Below are 19,629 nucleotides of genomic sequence, written 5' to 3' on the forward strand. Positions count from 1 at the left end.
GGAGCTGATTTAAGAGGCCATAATAATATATCTGGGCTGACAGACGAATCGCTTCCAGTAGGTTCGCTGATGACCCCGGTGTAAGATTGTGAAAACTCAATGGACGCCAGAAATTTGCCGGCATACTTTTAGAACCCTCAATGATTCCGAGTCAACAGACTGGGTGGTTGTGAATGTGATCTCCCTTGGATCAGCGATTTCGCGAGGAATGCGAATGAGGTGAAATAAAATAAATTGCATACAGTCAAAGTTCATCTATATTCTTGTGCAAAACTACACGTATCCATCTTGTAAATTCAGCGGATGGTCTGTTAATCAATGAGTGTGAACAAGTTGTTTTATTCGATAGGTGTAATATCCCGCGGGGAGATCACTTCAATGTCTCGTTTTGAGTCCGGAAGTAATACAGATCAGCTCGAACTCTTAGCTAGAATTCTTTTCATAAATATGTCCGAGTAGGTGATTATTATTCTATGGCCAAAACATTTTTATTCATGAACTTTGATCTCAGGGTACCAATTCAAGATTGATTTTATGTTCTATCATCCCGACCTTTCTAGTTAATATTGCCTCAATATTTATGATTTGGAAGACCATGATATCCTATGATCTCAGTTATAAAGAGAATTTAAACGCACCACCTGAATCCAGAATGGAACAAAATACCCGAAGATCTTTCCGGGTCTTGGTCTAAATTCGTCTCATTGTGTAAGTACTGAAGTTGAGCAACAAAAAATCATTACTCGTCCCAAGTATCACAATCTAGACTATTAAATGCGCATAAGTTCTCTTCACAATCACATCATCCAAGCCAATAAGTATCATATAATCCTTGATATTCCCTATAAACAAACGCTACCTATGAATTACCTAATACAAGTCAGAGTGTTCCCCCTAACTCTAACGGAAAAGATTCTTAAATCCCTCCATTAGCATAGCCCTATTTCTACCCTTCCTCTGCTGTGCTTGCAATAAATCACCAGCTACTTCTTCTCCGCTACTACTACCATCAACCGTCATTGACGAATGCAATACATTCTCCTTTCGGACCTCCTCTCCATGAGCAGCCGTAACAATCGGTAAAGCTAACGAACTCTTCCCCGACGGAGATTTAGAAGCAGAAGAGCGCTTAGAATTCAACGAATCATCCAACGAGCCCGAGCTCTTCTTGCTTCTGAAACTTGCAAGACGCGCCATGATTGGACTGGCAGTTGTAGAATGAGCAGCTCCCGTACCCGCACTACCCTCCTTCTCATCAATAATCACAGCAAGTCGCGAACCATGTCTTCCACCGCCTGCATCTTGGCCTAACGAGTTTTCGTCTTCGGGTAATGGCATACTATCGCTGGAGTTGTGACGAGCTTGACGATTGAGAACCATAGGTCTGAGACTATCCAGCTCGGTGGCCGTGTGATCTTCTGCGCTCTTGTGAAGACTGGCAATGCTACCCGAGCGCTTGGTGATGCTGGAAATGCTTGCGTGGCTAATCTTGCGCATCATAGAGCTTGCGGATGCTCTGACTGTGTGTTCTCTGTGGGGTCGGGAGCCCATGCCAGGGTAAGGGATGATATCGCGGGTCCAGACGTCGGCGAGAAGGGTTTCAAGACGAAAGCGCTCTGTGCGGGAAGGGGCGAGGATCGTGGGGCGATGCGGACCGGCTAGGGATTGGGATCTGTTGATCGAGAGCTGGGAAGCGGAGCTTGAAAGAGAAGGTTCGACTGTGGCACTAGTGTTCCTAACGATAACGCTACGAGGAATGGTGGTTTGACCTTTCATTGTTGTTGCTCTATGAATTGAGTTGCGTCGAGCAACAGTACCTGTTGTAGAATCGATTAGCCAAAAGAGCAGAAAATTACTAGAAGTATGTGAGACCCACCTGGCTTTCCATAGACCGTTCCCATCGGCTTGATATCAAGTGACAATGATGCAGTCATTTCTTGCTGAACAGTACTATTGCATTGTTTGCCAGAACGATCAATCAGACGGCTCTTCCACTCCAACTCTTCCTTTGCTGAGCATGCGCTGACTATAATTTCAAAGAGTTGAGAGATGTGCTCAAATACAATCTTCCAGGAGTGGGGCGCCGTGTGACATTGTAAGCCTAGGTATCTCATGTCAGAAACTATGTGCAGAGTAATGGAGCTCGGAGAAATTAAGCAAGAAGAGTTGGTAATACCTTTACTGTTATCAACATCCTCTACAGTGAGCTCACTAATTGGAATGCAAGCTTGAATGGCATAAATCTCATCTTGCGTTCCAGAAGGCTGGGCAAGAACGAAGAATTTTTCATACAAGAGAGCTATGAGGTACTGTCCGGTGATATTACGACCTGCAACAGTGACTTGCGTCTGCCAACAAGCATGAAGCACACCGCACAGATGGTTCTGCTCAAGCATACGGACCTTATCACGAGATCTACTTTCCGGCTAGGTAATGTCAGTAGTAGAAGGCAGTTGATTGAAATTCGGAGACTTGCCTGGCTTGTAAAAAGTAGACGATCCTGCAATAGCCATGTTCTTGACATAGCAGTTGCCTTTTGATGATTACCTGCAGCAGAGTTCATTGTCTTGTGAACTTCTTTGAGTCGAAAAAGCGCAGTCTCAACGGTGGTTGAGGATTCTGGGCAATCGCAGACTGGGCTTTGTTCTAGGAGACGACCAAACAAAACTTCGTATCTAGCAATACGATGGATAGGCTTTGAACACTGTCAGCATCCGTAAATTGAAACAAAATCTTCCCCTTACCTTAATGAAGTAATCATCAAAGTGTCTTCCTTTGCGGGAGCCATTCTCTCGATTGTCAGTAGAGATGATCATTTCCTCTGTTGATCGGATTGCTTGATTGAAATCTCTCCATTCATCCGTAGTTCTGTATGATGTATGAATCTGCTTCATAACCTCGCTATGCATGATGCCATAAGATTCATACAAGAACAATCCTGGGATCTGCTTATAACGTGTTAGTATTTGTGTCATGAAACAGAGTATGATTTCCGAACCTTTCCACAAAAGACCTTTGCAATCTCCCCCGCAACCTTTGGATCACCAATGTGTCGACCACGGCTTTCGGTAGAATTCGAAGCAGGTGCTTCTCCTAGACTTTGCCATCTCTTGTGTCCCTTGATTGGCGGGTGGTTAGGTGGATTAACCACTCCTACCCCAGAAGACTTATTTGTATTGGCCACAACTGTAACGAGTTCATTATAGAGCTCGTTATTGTGGCTCCAGATATCCTTGAGAGTAATGACAATGGACTTGCGTAAGCTTTGCGAGAGAATAGGGATGGCGATTAGGAGACCATCAAAAACCTAGGTAAGAATCAGTAAAAGAGTGAAGTGGAATGGATTTGTTGCAGCATACGCGTATAAGAGCTTGAACATCATCAAGGTAGGCTTTCTCAGTGGATAGAATCTCCTCAATGACGCCTTGACGTTGTTCCATGCGCTTAATCACCTCCTTGTCGAGAATAAATGCTCGTGATAAGCAATTTCCGTTATCTTCAGAAGCTCTTCCCTATTGAATGATATTAGTCATGTACCTCTATGAGTTGAAGATCGGAAGAAGATTACTTACAGCATAGGATGCTCTACTGCTGTAGTCAGTTCGTTGATGGCGAGAGGACATGCCCGTTCTTGAACGCGGTGCAATACTGAAGCTTGCAAGACTAGTTCCAACACTCTTCATGTTATTCACAAACCCATAGGAGCTGCCCGATAGGGACTTTCTGTGGCCGGGTCTCTGTGAGACGATAGGTGATTCAAATAAGCCTCCTTCAATTCTGTTTCTAGGCATGTCACAGCTGGTTGTCTTCCTATGTCCACCTCGTCGCTTGATGGTGAGTAGAAATTTTTCAAAGGGATTTGTTTGATTAGTAACTACTGGCTCCGGTTCCATTGGAATTGGACTGTCTAAAGAGAATCTAGCGTGACGAGCGGCTTTCTCATCTAGATCATGAATGACTTGTAATCCAACTTCAGCCAGGTTGCGCATGGTGCTAGAGACTCTGCTTCCCAGACTACTACTCGTCGAAGATTTGTCATGGCGCCTGGTGACAGTCATTGCTGCAATATGGTCATCTGTATATTGATCGTCTGTGCCATCGAAAAATTGAGCGCGAGCAGCAGCTTTCTCATCTAAATCATTGACCACCTGTAGTCCTTTGGCAGCCAAATCTCGCATTGTATTAGAGATTTTGTTTCCGAGGCTGTTATCTATTGCAGATTTCTCCCGGTCGGCAGAGACTGGCTCTGCAGTGAAGGATTCTCCCACACGTTCATTTTCGACAGCTGAGTGACTGATTTCGGAATTGATGTCAAAGCTGCCACTGGTTGCAGGATTCTCTTGGTGGTTGATGACTTGCATTGTAGTAGAATCGTCTATAAATTGATTCATGGTAGGTGCGGGATAAACTTCAGAATTGTCATTAAACTGATCATTAGTAGCGGACTGTCTTGGGTGATTCAAGGTATCTGGTTCCATTTTGATAAGCTCTTGGGGATTGATCGCTAGATCGCCAACGAGATGAACAGTATCAGCGGGTTCAGAGGCTCTTTCTCTGTTCCACATTAACTTCTTTATTCGGACAGGATCTTCGATAGGATCTTCGATAGGACTTTCAATCGGTACACCTTCTTCGTTGTAGTAGTTGATGGTATATTTGGTGTCAAAGGTGATGCAATTTTCTGGACAACGCCTTGCTTCGTTGACGCTTTTGGAGGGGGGATCAGCTGTACTATTTGACCACCACTTTTGTCCAAGAGCTGGAACCTCCTCACCAAATTTATCTTTGATGCACTGTGAGGTACCAATACTTGTAGATCCGCGAAGAGGTATGATTTTCTTGGTCAAGGTATCAACTTCTTTGATAACGGAAGCGGATTCGATTGATGCATCAAGAGCTTTGTCTTTCTGGAAAGAAGTTTTCATAATATTTCTTAAAGAGAAGAGTAAAATTGAATCAAAATTGAATCAAAAAGAAGCAAAAGCAAAGGGAGCAAGTGGAGCAAAAATGTAGATACAAAATCGTTCCAATGGACCAAGAAGGGTTTGCCAATGTAAAGTTGTGAAGGAAAAGAAGATCAACTGAAGAAATCAATTCTGATATTCCAATAAAATGGAGAGAAAGAGCAACTCTTTGGGTATAAGTCAAGTTGGGAAGGTTCGAAGTGTGTTTGTCCTGGTGGAAATATACGCGAAGGGGTAATCTCAAATGGAAGTTGAGTCTGCAAGAAACAAAGAGCTGACCACAACAACCCATCGGCCGAGTGATACAATACAAAACAAAATTTAGAATCAAAGCATAAACATAAACAATGGTCTACTGCTAAACTTTCATGTTCAGTTTTGTCGCAAAATTAACAATTACTAATTAGGGGAGGTGTCACTTTATCATGAGGTTTTGTATAGTCAAAATCACAACTCAAACAAGAGATATGCCTATAACTGCCACAAACATTATTTGTAAGTTTTTATCTACTCTGTCCATGTAACGAAGTTGGGTATTTGAAAAGTGGAGTAAGGAGCTTGACGATATAGATATATTCGGACTTTACTCTCCCTCACCTACCAGCACGGAATAGCTTCTCTGAAATGATACAGCTAACCCCATGTTGCTCTCTCGATCTTACTATTTGGATGCGCAGACTTGTCTATAATCATACAAAATCGTCCCCTAGCTTGGACTAACTGTATAAAAGTCATTCACCTGATCTCCTGGGTTGACGCCTGCCGAATCCCAGACACCTCTTTTCAAGTCTTGATTTACTAACCGGAAGAGATAGAAAACTGCAGAGGAGTTAACGAAGGTCATCAGCTATCACAGCGATCCACTCGCTGGCTCGCAGTCACTTATTTGTGTTGGTGGTTCATAAATGATAAGCGCTTGCTGCGCGTTACCTTGCATCCCCTTATGCCTGAAGAATGGAACAACACTTAAGTCACACAAATCAACGTATGTATCAATTATTAAATCCGGTTTCTTGTTGTGAGTCACAAATAACAACGCCGGGTATGTATCTGCGGCGAAGCTTCGCGATGTGGTTTGCACAGAGGGTTGTCACAAGCTTTTCATCCACATATACCAATCTCACAAGGGTTAGATATGCAGAAGCTAAATATCGCACTGCTCCTCGAAAATGAAGCATAAACTCTTGCACATAAGATCCATGTACAACAAATAAGATTGAGGATATCAAAAGAGCTCTCTCTTCATGTTGTCTATCGCGATTCCTATCTAATCACCATGCCAATCTGTCATCTTTCTTATAAAACTTTCGCTGCAACACTCGCACGCCGTCACTAGTACATCACCAGACAATCCTAACAACTTTTCCAAATCCGCTACAAAGCTAGAAGATAAATTGACTGAGCAGAGGGAATTGTGAGAGAAGGAATATGCGCCCCTTATAAAGGTAAAGGTTTACGTAAATACCAATGATTTTGAGGGACATAATGAATTGCTTTACTCCGGCGATATCATTACTCGGATGTTGCGATAGTATTCCACGGTATCAAGGTGATCCATGACTGCTTTGATTCTCAAATGCTGGCACTAACTATCATGCTAGAGGGAAGCACTAATTCTCGTAGGTGTGCAAGTTCCACAGTGATACGAAGATGAATTACTATTCTTTTGGCTTCTTGACCTAGCGATGCGTGGAACACCCATATACCATGGCTGAATGAACGGGTAAGGATGACAGGGGAAGAAAGGCATGTAGAGGCATGATATGACTCCAGACTGTCATGATGGATACACTTTTCGTCCCCAATGTACTGTGACTTAAGTCTGGCATTGCAAACTTCCCATTCCCCCTTCATTACAAGAAAACTCCAACTAGCAAATTGCCAACTTTGTGTCCATGGTGCATGTTATCAGTATATAACACATTTGGAAGGAAGAAGATGTCTTATGTATTTATCTTCACACCGTTCTGTCTAATAAGTACACGTACACAACCAAATCACACTTGTGATTCAACAGCCACATGAAGATGCTCAGGAACTGGACTTGGTCGGCTGGAGTGAATGCAGGATTGTGGGACGAGAGATTAGTCATCGCGGAGCTCTACTTTGGTTTACCCCGCAATTTTTACATAAGCTCAATGCATTGCGTCTATCATCGCAGCCTGGTCTAACATAATCCACAAGGCTGAATGAATGATCTCACTGTCTTAGAGAATATCAAGCGGCAGCACAACGTGAGATGGGATTACCTTTAAACATGGAAAATCTACATGCCCCTACGATTCCCTCTGGTCCTACATCTGGACCAGGAGCCACAAATGGAATGCAAACTAATGGCCTAACATTTTCCCAACTTCAGGCTAAGAAAGACAACATAGAAGCTGAAATCAAAGCTCTGAGTGGTGTTCTTGACTCGGCAGGTTATACTTCAAATCATATGAGCTTCTGCTAATATGTATTAGCATGGTGTGGACATGAATACAAGACTTTTGACTCCTGATGGTTTCCCTAGAGCAGATTTAGACGTTGCACAAAGTAAGCATTCTAGTTTCATAAAAGTATGTATGTTCTAGGCTAATTTCTTCCCTATAGTTAGAACTACTAGATCACGGATAATTTATCTCAAAAACGACCACAAAGCTCTTATGAGCGTCATTGAGAAGCATATCCACGAACATTTTGCGAGACTTGCCGAAAACCCAAACACAGAGGAGCCCGTTGTCGACGAAGTTCAGGCTAGTAGGATCGTACCTTCTTTCGATGAGCCAGCACCTTTGGATCTACCGTTTGCAAAGGTCAATAGTGTTGCAGCGGGAAGCCCTGCGGACGATGCTGGTCTAAAAGCTGGTGACACAATCAGAAATTTTGGTTATGTCAATCATGCGAACCATGATGGCTTGAAAAGGGTGGGAGAATGTGTACAAGGAAATGAGGGCGTATGTGTTCTATATCATGACTAGATGTTCGAAAGTCTTACTAATTTACACTTTTACAATAGCGCGAGGTTATGGTAAAGGTTTCAAGAGACTTGGGACGCCAAGAGCTACAATTAAGTTTGACACCACGAAGAAACTGGGGAGGCAGAGGGCTTTTGGGCTGTCATATTCTGCCATTGTAGATTAAAATTGACTACTTTTAACATATTGTGGCATCTGCTATTCGAGCGTAGGAGTTTACATGGCGTTTGGGTTCCGGTGGAATAGTTTGGCCCAATTTTTTCCATGCCAACACATAAGGTTGATTTGGGCATCGTTGGATTCAACACATGTTAGTAGGTACCAGCAACACTTTCTGTGTATCAAGGTCAAGCTAGATAGCCTGTATAGAAACGACGAGATGATCTTACATCTGACAACTATGGCGGTTGACCAGAAGCTTCACAGTAGCTTCCGGAAGATACTGTGATGGAATGTATACTTGTTGCTATCTTGATACCTAGTAGGTAGTTGTGCGTACAAGTAAACAAAGCCAAACAATGAAATGAAACTTTTGATATCATCTACCTACCAGGTAGGCTCGTAAGTACACACAAATACTGCCTAAATCCGAAACAAAACAATGTAATGTGATAATTCACAAACTGCATTCATGCATTCAAAAATTTCATTCCACTTAATTCCACAGTTCCAAGATTTTGAAATTGGTTGACAGGTCAATGAATCCAATGAATGACAGAATAATAACGTGACTTCTACCAAAAATCCATTTTTCGCTTACATAAAGTTCGCCCACCGCTTTCTTCTCACTAAAGTTTTGGTCTTGTAGCAATCAAAACATTCTCACATCCTTGGAGACCAAATCATACTCCACCACGTCCACGACGAATTTTCAACGATAACAGGTACCCCTCCTCCTCTACAACTCTTCTAGTCATCAAATTCATTCTCGCATCAACAAATTTTCATTTGCGCTGACCATTTGATCAACAGTATCGACCCGTGCCAGATCTGTTTACCTAAATTTCTACCTATCGAAAGCATCAAGAAATCATGGCGGAAACTTCTGCTGCACCAGGAACACCAACCTTCAAGCTCGTGCTTGTCGGTGATGGAGGAACTGGAAAGGTAAGAAAGTCGAACTTATGGATGATTATATGGCTTCCGTCGTTGTCGAGTTACCAAGTTGGATATCATTGTCGCGAAATTTGCGCCTTCATTCCAACGATAGTGGTGTAGTAGCATCTTGAATCATAGACTAATTATCAAATAGACCACCTTCGTCAAGCGCCATTTGACTGGTGAGTTCGAGAAGAAATATATCGCCACTCTCGGTGTCGAAGTTCACCCCCTTGGATTTACTACCGTATGTTGCGAATTCCCCACCTGGATCCGAGCAAGGTTTACTAACACCCGCAGAACTTGGGAAACATTCAATTCGACGTCTGGGATACTGCTGGACAGGAAAAGTTCGGAGGTCTCCGTGATGGATATTACATCAACGGCCAATGCGGTATCATCATGTTCGATGTTACTTCCCGTATCACATACAAGAACGTTCCTAACTGGCATCGTAAGTTCTTTCAAACTCTCGTGTTGAAATGGTCTCAAAACTAATATTTCGAATAGGTGACTTGGTTCGTGTTTGCGAAAACATTCCTATTGTTCTTACCGGAAACAAGGTCGATGTCAAGGAACGTAAAGTAAAGGCAAAGACCATCACCTTCCACAGAAAGAAGAACCTCCAATACTACGACATTTCGGCCAAATCCAACTACAACTTCGAGAAGCCCTTCTTGTGGTTGGCCCGCAAGCTCGTTGGTAACCCAACTTTGGTACGGGCACAACTATTTCCATAATTCTCAAAGTAATGTGACTAATATGTATCAGGAATTCGTTGCTGCACCAGCATTGGCACCACCAACTGCACAAGTCGACGAGGAGCTCTTGAAGGTTTACCACAAGGAGATGGAAGACGCCGCCGCTATGCCACTTCCAGATGAGGATGACAACGATTTGTAAATCGACCGCAATAATGTCCAGAGGACCTTCGATCAATTAGCAGCATCTTAGATAGTTCTTTTTCTCTCGGTGGTATTTGCATTTCTCCTGTCGATCGGTTTTGCGGATAGAGGCAGATGACGCTCTCTCGTTTACTCGGGGCAGGGCACATTACAGGCCAAGGGGGTATGCTGGGAGGAATGGATTGGGAATTTTACGAGCGACGAACATCTTGAGATAGAATCAATTCTCGAGATATCACTGCCATTGGCAGCTTATGTAGCTAGAGCAAAAAGCCATTAGTTCTTTTGATAGACAACTTTATGAACTCAAGGGCTCGTAAGGCCATATCGGGAAAAAAAGTGGTTAAAATGTGATTGGATATTATGACCAGGAAATTGAATTTTTTTAAGTATCACCTAGCCTCCCAGACATGTATTGTCAGCATATCTCATCATTTGCCAATCTCAAATCCAGATACTTTCTACATCAGCGGTCAGACTTAACTACTAAGCCAGAGAAGGAAGCTCGGATGTCGATTTCTAAGTTCTTATTACTACCTGCCCCTCATGCTTTTTGTTTGCTTGTCATCGGTTTTTGGTACCAGTTCGACCTTGAAGGATATGACGATATACTCTTCGTTGTTTTCGCCAGTCCAATCCCTGTATGAGATGCAGTTCCCAACAGAGATGCTTCTCCGACATGAGAAATACACGAATATTGCATTTAGATACCCCAGCCAACAAACCCCGCACCACTTCTTATCGTGTACAGCATTATACCAGGTTGAGCGAAGGCTAACAAGTTTGTTCAACATAATTGCCCAATGAATAGTTTCCGAGCCGAAGTCTCCCTGTGTTCCAGGTAGCAGCTACCAAAAAAATAACGAAAAAAAGTTTGTATTCATTTGTCTTATCTATAAACCCTATCCTACGCAGTGCTGTTCTAGCAAGATTCCTAGATTATCCTTGAAATACACTCGTCACTCGATCTGCGATATGATGAGACGGCTACTATACCTCGTATTCCGAACTCGATTTAAATGCTTGAAATGTGACGAGGTCTGAATACTGCTCATTCAGTGGAGTTGATGCGGGCGTTTTGCATAGTGATAATGAGCTAAAACACATCAGGAAGGACGTTAAGATCCGCGATGTTAACGTGTTTTCCCATACCTATAAGTACTGTACCCCAAGACTGTTCATAAAAGCATGTTTATGACACTCTCGTTGAATATACTCCTTTGTGTAAACAATGATTTCCCCAATAACGGCAGGATTGGCATTGTTCACAGTGGTGAACGGTGCTAAAATTACTCAAAGGAATGTGCATGCTAGTCTGGCAGGCCGAGGCGTCCCAGCAAATGCAACTGGGGTAAAGACTCTAGTTACACCTCAAAACATAACAATCCGTTACAAGGAGCCCGGGAAAGAAGGCGTGTGTGAAACAACACCTGGTGTGAACTCGTACTCGGGATATATTGACCTTGATGCGTACGTTATTCTTGAAGCCTGACATTTGAAATATTGTGTTCACAAGGTGCTAAACTTTCTTAGCAACTCACACACCTTCTTCTGGTTTTTTGAAGCTCGAAACGATCCTGCAAATGCACCAGTCACTTTATGGCTTAATGGTGGACCAGGTTCCGATTCTATGATTGGTCTCTTTCAAGGCATGTATCATCATGGAACACCCATTGGAAAGTAGCTGACCTTGCCAGAATTGGGGCCTTGTAATGTTACAGCAAACCTCACTACCGAATTGAACCCTTATTCGTTTAGCGAGTATTCGAACTTACTGTTCCTTTCTCAACCTCTAGGCGTTGGCTTTTCGTATGGTTCTGAAGGTGAAGGAAGTTTGAATCCATGTAAGTAGCTCGGCACATCGTTCTTGAAGACGTACTAATTTCGGAAACAGTCACCGGTGTTTATGAAAATTCTTCATTTGCTGGAGCGCAAGGAAGATATCCTATCATCAATGCGACAGCCCTCGACACGACAGATTTGTCGGCTGTAGCCGCTTGGCACGTTCTGTAAGAAACACTTTTTCCTCTGCTGAAGACATAGAAACTGGCTGCATATGCTTCAATTTTTTAGACCTCTCATCTCTGTCATCTTCAGCCTTCTTAACAGTTGCAAGATTTTCATGGTCCTAATGTTTCACAGGCAAGGCTTTCTTGGCGGCTTGCCCCAACTCGACCCAGCTGTCAACCTCACCACGAAAAAGGAATTCAATCTATGGACAGAGAGTTATGGGGGTCACTATGGTCCAGCTTTTTACAAGTACTTCTACGACAGAAACCAGGAAATTGCAAACGGTACTATTGCAGGTATCCAATTAGACTTTAACACCCTTGGTGTTGGTAATGGAATCATCGACGAATATATCCAAGCACCCTTGTAAGTCAGGTCACCACTGTTTGTGTATGCACCGAAGATCTACTAATCATGTAACTGATAGTTATCCCGAATTTGCGGTAAACAACACATATGGCATCAAGGCTTATAACGACACAGGTATTTGACCCGCTATCCAACATTCGTTGGCTATACTGACTACAATAGTCTACAACTTTGCAAAGTTTGCTTTGAATATGGGCAATGGCTGCCTTGACCAAATCGGGTTTTGCAGAGCAACAAATTTGACAACGGCTGCGGAGCAAGCAATTTGCACTGAAGCCGAGAACCTCTGCAGAGACACGGTGGAAGGGGTCTACTATACATATGGAGGGCGGGGAGCCTATGACATCAGACATCCATATGGTTCGTTTGCTCGTTTTCACACACTCCTCAATTTCTTCTCCATACGATTCAAAGATTACATCGACATAAATTTGAGCTAACCACATTTTCAGATGATCCAACTCCACCAACATACTTCATTGATTACCTCAACTTGGCCTCTACACAAAATGCTCTAGGAGTAAACTTAAATTATAGCGAGGACGCCAATAACGAAGTTTACTACGCATTCCAACAGACTGGAGATTTTGTCTATCCCACTTTCTTGGAAGATCTAGAATATTTACTCGCAAACGACGTTCGAGTATCGCTATTTTACGGTGATGCAGATTATATTTGCAATGCAAGTTTATCCCCAGACAATTATTCATTACAACTAAGAACCTGAACTAACACGACTAATTAGTGGTTTGGAGGAGAAGCCATCTCCTTGGCCGCAAACTATACTCACAGTGCTGAGTTTGCAGCAGCAGGATATGCTCCTTTCATCGTCGATGGAACAGAGTATGGAGAAGTGAGACAGTATGGAAACTTCAGTTTCTTGAGAATTTACGAAGCAGGTATGTCATATCTCACTATACTTAAATATGATCAACATTTGATTCACTTACTGACTCTTACAAAAAGGCCATGAAGTACCATACTACCAGCCAGTAGCAAGTTTGGAGTTTTTCAGACGAACGTTACTTGACCTCGACATCGCGGAAGGAAAGGCAAGGGTTGCCAGTAACTATTCAAGCCCGGGTACCGCTTCAGCTACTCACACTGAACCTTTTGTTGCCTTACCATCATCCACATCAGGATCTAGTACAGTAGTAGATCTACCAGATGGATTACCCAACTGGTAAAGATGGAAAAGTATTTCTGTTCAAGAGTGTACTTACCACTAAGAATCCCTGTCCTGGATCGGAAAGTGCATGCAGATCACGTGTTGACGATCAGTCGTTCGTCACGAAGCAAATTTAGATATATTACGAAGACTTTATTGAATTATGAAAATTGAATGTGAAATATTGACGTACCTTCAAGGTTCTGATCAATTGAATTTAAACTGCATGAAACATTTAAATTAATTGGTTATACTTCCTGATGATAACATTATCTGTTCCGGGGTAGATGTGGAAATTCCTTAGATTCTTTAGATTCTCGCTTGCGTCGCGGTTCCCCAAACGCGTCGACCTCAACTCATGCATACAAATCTTCCTCCTCTAGTTCCTCATCCCTCCCAATTCATTTTATCCACACAGGAATTGGAATTTTTGTTATTGAGGGTTTATTTTCTATACCCCATCCTTCAATTACATATTAATTTGGTATGAATCATCATTAATATGGACGACGCGACTCTACCCCCGATGCCTCCACCCCGCTCTCCCTCACCAACTCTCCCTGAGCATATTCCTCAACCTAGTTCTGAATCTCACTCCCGGAGCCTACCCGAAGTAGAAAAGGAACACGCGAATTATTCAGACAACAACGGAGAGTTAGAGCCCGTCAATTCCTCACACGACGTTCCCCTCAAGGAAGAGGCCCCTGATCATGAAGGGAAATTGGAAGGCGGGAAGCAGAAAAGGAAACGAACCAGGTAAGCAGGATTATATCATTATCTGCCCTTTGTAGGCCTTTGCAGGTCATTTTTTTTTGCCATTTTTGGCTCAAAATCGCTGATTCCATTCAAAATGTTATACATTATACGACGTGTGGTGTGCTGATGATTCTGATTTCTGTAGCCCCGAAGACCAAGCATTTCTCGAAGCTCAGTACAAGGAAAACCCCAAACCGAACAAAGCAGCGCGTGCAGAAATCGTCAAAAGTGTTAGATTGAACGAGAAGGAAGTTCAGGTATGGCTACTGCCGAGTTCTATTGTAATGCATTACAAGACGCGTCCCGACTGACCAGTCAATCCCCATAGATATGGTTCCAAAATCGTCGCCAAATCAATCGAAGAAAGTCGCGCCCACTTCTCCCACATGAGATTGCAGCCTTTGGTCTTGGTCTAAATCCCTTGTCTTCTGATCCTGCATCCATAGTCAACTATAGTAGCAGCCAGGAAACAGATGAGCAAGCCGAATTATCACTGCCAAACGAGGCTTTAAGAATACTTGATAATGAGGTCGAATCTCGAATTTCACAGGACGTTGAGCTGCCAGCACCCGAAATGACATCTACAATCAAATCTTCAGAGAAAGTTGCGGAGGGTACTCAAAAGCTTCCGGTAAAGACCGAACCCAGTTCTCTAGTCTCAGAGACACCCAGCAAGGAAACACGCTCTCAATCGATTTCGGAAGCCCTATCTCAATCATTTTCCGCTACACCTGGATATCTGGCCAATCGTTGGAATAATGTGAACCCATTCTCAACCCCTGTTGCTGCTCACAGTGCCATGTTCACAACTCCTACCATGTATGCAATCCTAGTTCCAACTCTTCTATGGCGAATGAGCTACTGACAAAATATCCTCAGTTCTCGACCAATCTTCCCATCGTCTTGCCCTGAAAGAATCACAACAGATACTACTCCATCTGCTACATCTCGAGTGCGTCTTTCAACTGGCCTTGATGGTAGAGCAGAGTTAGTCGAAGGAGAAATCACCCCTCCCCGCTCACATGCCGAACGGCCTACATCCTCATTGTCTAGCGTCATTCCACTAAAGCGAATGCGAAGCCTTTATCGCAGCCATAGTGCTCTGCCTCTCGGATCTTCATCCTTTAATGGCCCATTCACGCCTCGTTTACTGAGTGGCCGCTCGCGTGACGCACGGACTTGGGAATTTTGTGCCGAAGGAGAGCCTCGTGACGAACTCACCACTCAGGCGGAAAATGAGTCCAGTGGCTCAGCAATCGCAGCGATTAGTCTTATCCGCTCGACTAGCAGCAGTGCTTTAAAGCCTAACCCTAATAAACGAAACACACTATCTCGACCGAATCTGCAAGGGAAGAGACCTAAAATGGGACGCGCATCGTCAAGTGTTGCGAGGATGCAGAGCGGTGTTAAGAAAGCAGGACAGCCTATTAATGATAAAGATCCGTCAATGAGATCTCCATCAGGAGATTCGGACAAGGAGAATTGGGTCCCGCCTCAAAGTGGCGTAAACCCACGCCGGCGACCTGCTCATACCCAAAAGGAGAGTGACAGAGAACCGAAAGGAATTCTTCAAGACAATCCTAGTATCCCTACTCACGTAGACTTTGGCGTCAATAGAAATAAGCGAAGAAAGAGTGCGCATTCTGAGCCTCAGGTTTATGAGGATGCAGAAGCTAGTACGAAGAACAACAAAGCTCCCGATGATGATGTTCAAAATTTTATGCAAGCTCCGGTGAGCCCGAGCAAGAAGGACGATGTCGATTGTATACAAGGGCTTCTATCATTGAGCCAGGGAAATTGGCGATAATCAGAGTCTTACGGGGTCAGTGATACGAGAAATGAATGATGATACGGGGTCTTACTGGAGCTTGGTTGGTTGGGTATTGGTCAATTTTTGGAAAATGGAATAAAATTGGTGTAACATTGTGGTGTGGTGTATGGTCAACTATTGTGGATTCCACTAACATTTGGAAGATCCAAAAATGTTCAATTAATCGAAACAATTTTATCTTAAAGATCTGGCAGTCAGCTGGGCTGGTCCTGAACTTTGCGATTCTTCTTTTTTCCCCGAAGACTTCTGCAATCAAACTTGTGTAAGGTCAAATTGCTAGATCATGCATTCCTACTTAACGCTTCGAAAGTCATGATGAGGAATCCCCTGTTCATTCAAGCCAATTAAGCGAGCACAGCCCTTCGAGTTGTATCAAAATAACTACTATTACCTGATCATCTTCAGACACATATTAATGCTCTTAGTTGATGTATCGAATTCTATTGACATTACCTTTGAACCTTGTTAGTCATCTTCTATTCACTGTATATGGTGTGTACTTCTTAAATTTGCTCCCAATTTCTTTCTGGCCCCGTGCAAGTTTCTCCAGCCCAACAACCACATAATAGCTTTTCGATTCCTCAACTAGCTTCAAGTTATCGAAACAGTCTCTACCTTTTTGAGGACAACAAAGAAATATCTCTATCAATGGAACAAATTTCTGGTACACAGACACCATTACGAGAATTTCAGGCTCTTGATTCTTATATTGATGTTGACTTTGCTCAGCTTTTTAATTCTTCTGTCTCTGTCTCTGATGACAAACTCAAATTGAAAAGGATAGCTGACAAACCTAGACCAGGTTTTGATGGAGGTAATGAAAGAGGAACTAATGTTTGTACAACTGCAGATCATAAGGCTGTTGATGATGAAGAGGTCGATCCTCTGACAGTCAACACAAAGCCATTTATGCTGACGCCAGAACCTTCATTGCTCAGTTCCAGATCTAGTTCCAGCTCAGCATCAAGCTCCACATCTACCAGCACAGATCCAAGTCTGAAAGTCGATAATACAGCTCAGACTGCAGTTGTCTCTAAAACTGTTCACCAAAAGCAAGCATCTGACAGCACTATTGTTCCGCAAATCAGTAGTCTTCGGCACCCAAGTTACAAAGGAAAAATTTGCAATCAAAGTAAAATTGTCACCGGTTTGACCACTCCTTCACCAACTCCAATAATCGTCAGTCCAACAAGCCGAATTGAACTCCGAGCACTCTACGAGAAGTATCCCAACATTTGCCCAAAATTTCCCGCACCACCGCCAGCCTTCTTCAACCGAGATCTCAGCCAACAAACATACTTACAATGTGTACGATCGCCCCCAATCACACCGCGCAAATATGGCCAGCCAGATTCCCGCCGTCTTGCCGAGTCATTCGCCTCCAGAACACCACTCCCGTCCAAAATTCACCTGCACCCCAGAATGGTGAAAGAGAGTTTGAAGGAATGGTATGAGATGGCTGGATTTATGGCAAAGTGTCGACGCGATGAACAACTCAATCCTTATCCACATCTGGATCTGAATTCAGGATGGAATCGCGCACGAGTTCAGGGAGAACAATGGCATGATAATTTTAATCCGTGGCAGAAACCTAATACCAAGATTTTGGAGGTGGTTCAGTTGCAAGAGCAGCTTTTGAAGTTTTCGTGGGGTGAACAGGTAGATTCGATTGTTGTTGATGGGGGGTTGGCAGAGGGTGTTTTTGAGAGGGTATTTGAGGGCGTAGATGCGGAGAAAGAGAGGATGGCTGGACGCGGACAGAAGAGAATGCCGGGGGCTTGGTGGGCGCAGAGGAAACGGATTTTTTACGATTTGAAGGGTAGAGGGTTTAGGGAGGAGGTTCATATCAAGAATTGTCAGATCTGGGATGGGGTAAAAGTATGGGCCGCAAATGATGTTGACGCACAATACGGCAAATCAAAGCGAAAAATTGATGTCGTTGAGAAAATGGCTGCGAAAGCAGACGACATGGAACAAACCCAGATTGAGGAGCCTATTCCCAAGAGACACAAATTCCGTCGTCGAATCGCACAAGTCATGAGCGCCGCCTGGCGAGCCAAGCGAAGAAACCAGGAAAAGAAAGCCGGTCGATGGACAGACGGAACACCGTTGCAAAACCGCATATGGGCTGAATTTCACTGGGTCTTGGATGCGCCAGATCATCGTGATCGACGATTTTTCGACATGCGGGACTGGCCGCGGATGTTCGCTGAGAAAGGATGGCCAGGAGTTTCTGCGATGCGGGTTTGGGCGGAGTTTTATCATGGATGGGGTCCGTTGCAGAGCTGGCTTTATTGGTATACGCTTCAGGCGCAGAGACAGCGTAGGATGTTTAGGGAAAGGGAAGGACGGCAGAGAAGGCAGTGGCAGTGGGCTATTGAGGGTGAGGGCGAAGTTAGGCTTCCGGATGCGAGGTTTGGATATGTTGGGTACACTGGATAAGATAGCGATGGGGATGGGATATTCTGGTACTTCGAGTGATTCGAAATTTTGGGGGCAATGCGACGATCAGAATTTTTCTGATCGTTTGGAACTTCCAGACTCTACGAGGGTCTTTGATACTTTGGTACAATTCTAGCAACCTAAAGTTTCCCGTCGAGTGGGAGGATATTAGGTTCGAAATATGAAACGAAACGTATGGCATGACGGCATGGCGGTTCGAAGAGATTTGCGGTATGCAGTTTCGTTTCTCAAGTTTTATTTGGCAGCTGGTGATCTTTGCTTTAATATCAGTTCGTAGCAATCTAAGAAAGCCTATTAATTTTCTAGCAGAGAAGCAGTGATTAATGTGCATGATGACGAGATTGTTGAAGATAAATTGGCACATTTAGTAGTATGCTTTCTTGACTGGCGTCCACAGTTCATTACATAACATCTTTCCAACACCGTTGCTGGGCTCGACGCTAATAGATATGGATCTTGCTCTTGATACTACCATTATGATGACGAGTGGTCTTTCGGCCGGTATCCTTGACTTCTGAGTCCTCAGGTAGGACAGCAACTATATTTTTGGTCGATCTCTCCAAATCAAAATACTCACACTAAAATCACCTGCTTTGGGTTCAATAAAAATGAGATCTGAAATTTCTTGGCGTTCTTGATTGACCTGACTTCTTTCTCTGAATATCTTGAAGAGAAGAACAGGAGAGAGAATATTAAAGAAGAGACAAAGTCGTTGAAAGCTGTAGTCACACCGCCGCTGGTCAGTATGGAATGTGAAATCGTTTCGCTTCCATTCTGTTCTCGAGGCCATCAATGATTCGTAGACGGAAGTTTGAGTTGAAGCAGAACGATTGTTTACCTCTGTCTTAGAGACCAAGATGATATAGAACGAGTATTTTGGGCATGCAATGCAGCAGTGATAGGCGCAAAAAAGGTAATGAATATCCGTAGTCTGTAGAATAGCCGAAGGTTTCTTTAAAGTTTTACTATAGAGATAGCATTCAAGTACCCGAAGTGTTCGCACTTTCCTCAAGTAAAGTTCCAAACAAACCCTTTATATTCTCCATCCGCAACTAAGATACATGCATTTCAAACAAATAGTTTATCTGTATCATCTCTTCAATTATAA

General features: G+C 43.4%; 6 protein-coding genes across 6 annotated transcripts; 5 read left to right on the top strand and 1 right to left on the bottom strand.

Annotated features, from left to right (window-relative positions):
- Positions 1–900: 900 nt before the first annotated feature.
- Bfra_000573 (putative dbl domain-containing protein) lies at positions 901–4,925 on the bottom strand (the record flags this gene model as incomplete). The annotated part of the gene is given in 8 exon segments (XM_037331019.1): positions 901–1,817; positions 1,877–2,101; positions 2,177–2,384; positions 2,399–2,695; positions 2,745–2,945; positions 2,999–3,307; positions 3,360–3,512; positions 3,573–4,925. The coding sequence occupies 8 exon segments, from the start codon at positions 4,923–4,925 to the stop codon at positions 901–903; spliced, it is 3,663 nt and encodes a 1,220-aa protein (XP_037197352.1).
- Positions 4,926–7,221: 2,296 nt separating this feature from the next.
- On the top strand, positions 7,222–8,082 carry Bfra_000574 (putative 26s proteasome non-atpase regulatory subunit 9 protein; the record flags this gene model as incomplete). The annotated part of the gene is made up of 4 exons (XM_037331020.1): positions 7,222–7,368; positions 7,427–7,499; positions 7,557–7,900; positions 7,963–8,082. The coding sequence occupies 4 exons, from the start codon at positions 7,222–7,224 to the stop codon at positions 8,080–8,082; spliced, it is 684 nt and encodes a 227-aa protein (XP_037197353.1).
- A 688-nt stretch (positions 8,083–8,770) lies between these two features.
- Positions 8,771–10,085, top strand: Bfra_000575 (putative gtp-binding nuclear protein gsp1 ran protein). The gene is made up of 6 exons (XM_037331021.1): positions 8,771–8,805; positions 8,894–9,028; positions 9,174–9,266; positions 9,320–9,473; positions 9,530–9,735; positions 9,791–10,085. Exons 2-6 carry the CDS (start codon positions 8,954–8,956, stop codon positions 9,920–9,922), a joined length of 660 nt encoding a protein of 219 aa, XP_037197354.1. The 5' UTR covers positions 8,771–8,805; positions 8,894–8,953; the 3' UTR covers positions 9,923–10,085.
- Positions 10,086–11,155: 1,070 nt separating this feature from the next.
- On the top strand, positions 11,156–13,490 carry Bfra_000576 (putative carboxypeptidase protein; the record flags this gene model as incomplete). The annotated part of the gene is made up of 10 exons (XM_037331022.1): positions 11,156–11,394; positions 11,458–11,573; positions 11,622–11,768; positions 11,819–11,933; positions 12,067–12,300; positions 12,362–12,417; positions 12,466–12,663; positions 12,756–12,985; positions 13,049–13,202; positions 13,270–13,490. The coding sequence occupies 10 exons, from the start codon at positions 11,156–11,158 to the stop codon at positions 13,488–13,490; spliced, it is 1,710 nt and encodes a 569-aa protein (XP_037197355.1).
- A 483-nt stretch (positions 13,491–13,973) lies between these two features.
- Positions 13,974–16,034, top strand: Bfra_000577 (putative homeobox domain-containing protein; the record flags this gene model as incomplete). Its single annotated transcript, XM_037331023.1, has 4 exons — positions 13,974–14,227; positions 14,373–14,484; positions 14,556–15,046; positions 15,107–16,034. 4 exons carry the CDS (start codon positions 13,974–13,976, stop codon positions 16,032–16,034), a joined length of 1,785 nt encoding a protein of 594 aa, XP_037197356.1.
- A 672-nt stretch (positions 16,035–16,706) lies between these two features.
- Positions 16,707–18,500, top strand: Bfra_000578 (uncharacterized protein; the record flags this gene model as incomplete). The annotated part of the gene is made up of 1 exon (XM_037331024.1): positions 16,707–18,500. The coding sequence occupies one exon, from the start codon at positions 16,707–16,709 to the stop codon at positions 18,498–18,500; it is 1,794 nt and encodes a 597-aa protein (XP_037197357.1).
- Positions 18,501–19,629: the final 1,129 nt, after the last annotated feature.

This window comes from Botrytis fragariae (genome assembly GCF_013461495.1).
Source record: "Botrytis fragariae strain BVB16 chromosome Unknown tig00000001, whole genome shotgun sequence".
Classification (NCBI taxonomy): domain Eukaryota; kingdom Fungi; phylum Ascomycota; class Leotiomycetes; order Helotiales; family Sclerotiniaceae; genus Botrytis; species Botrytis fragariae.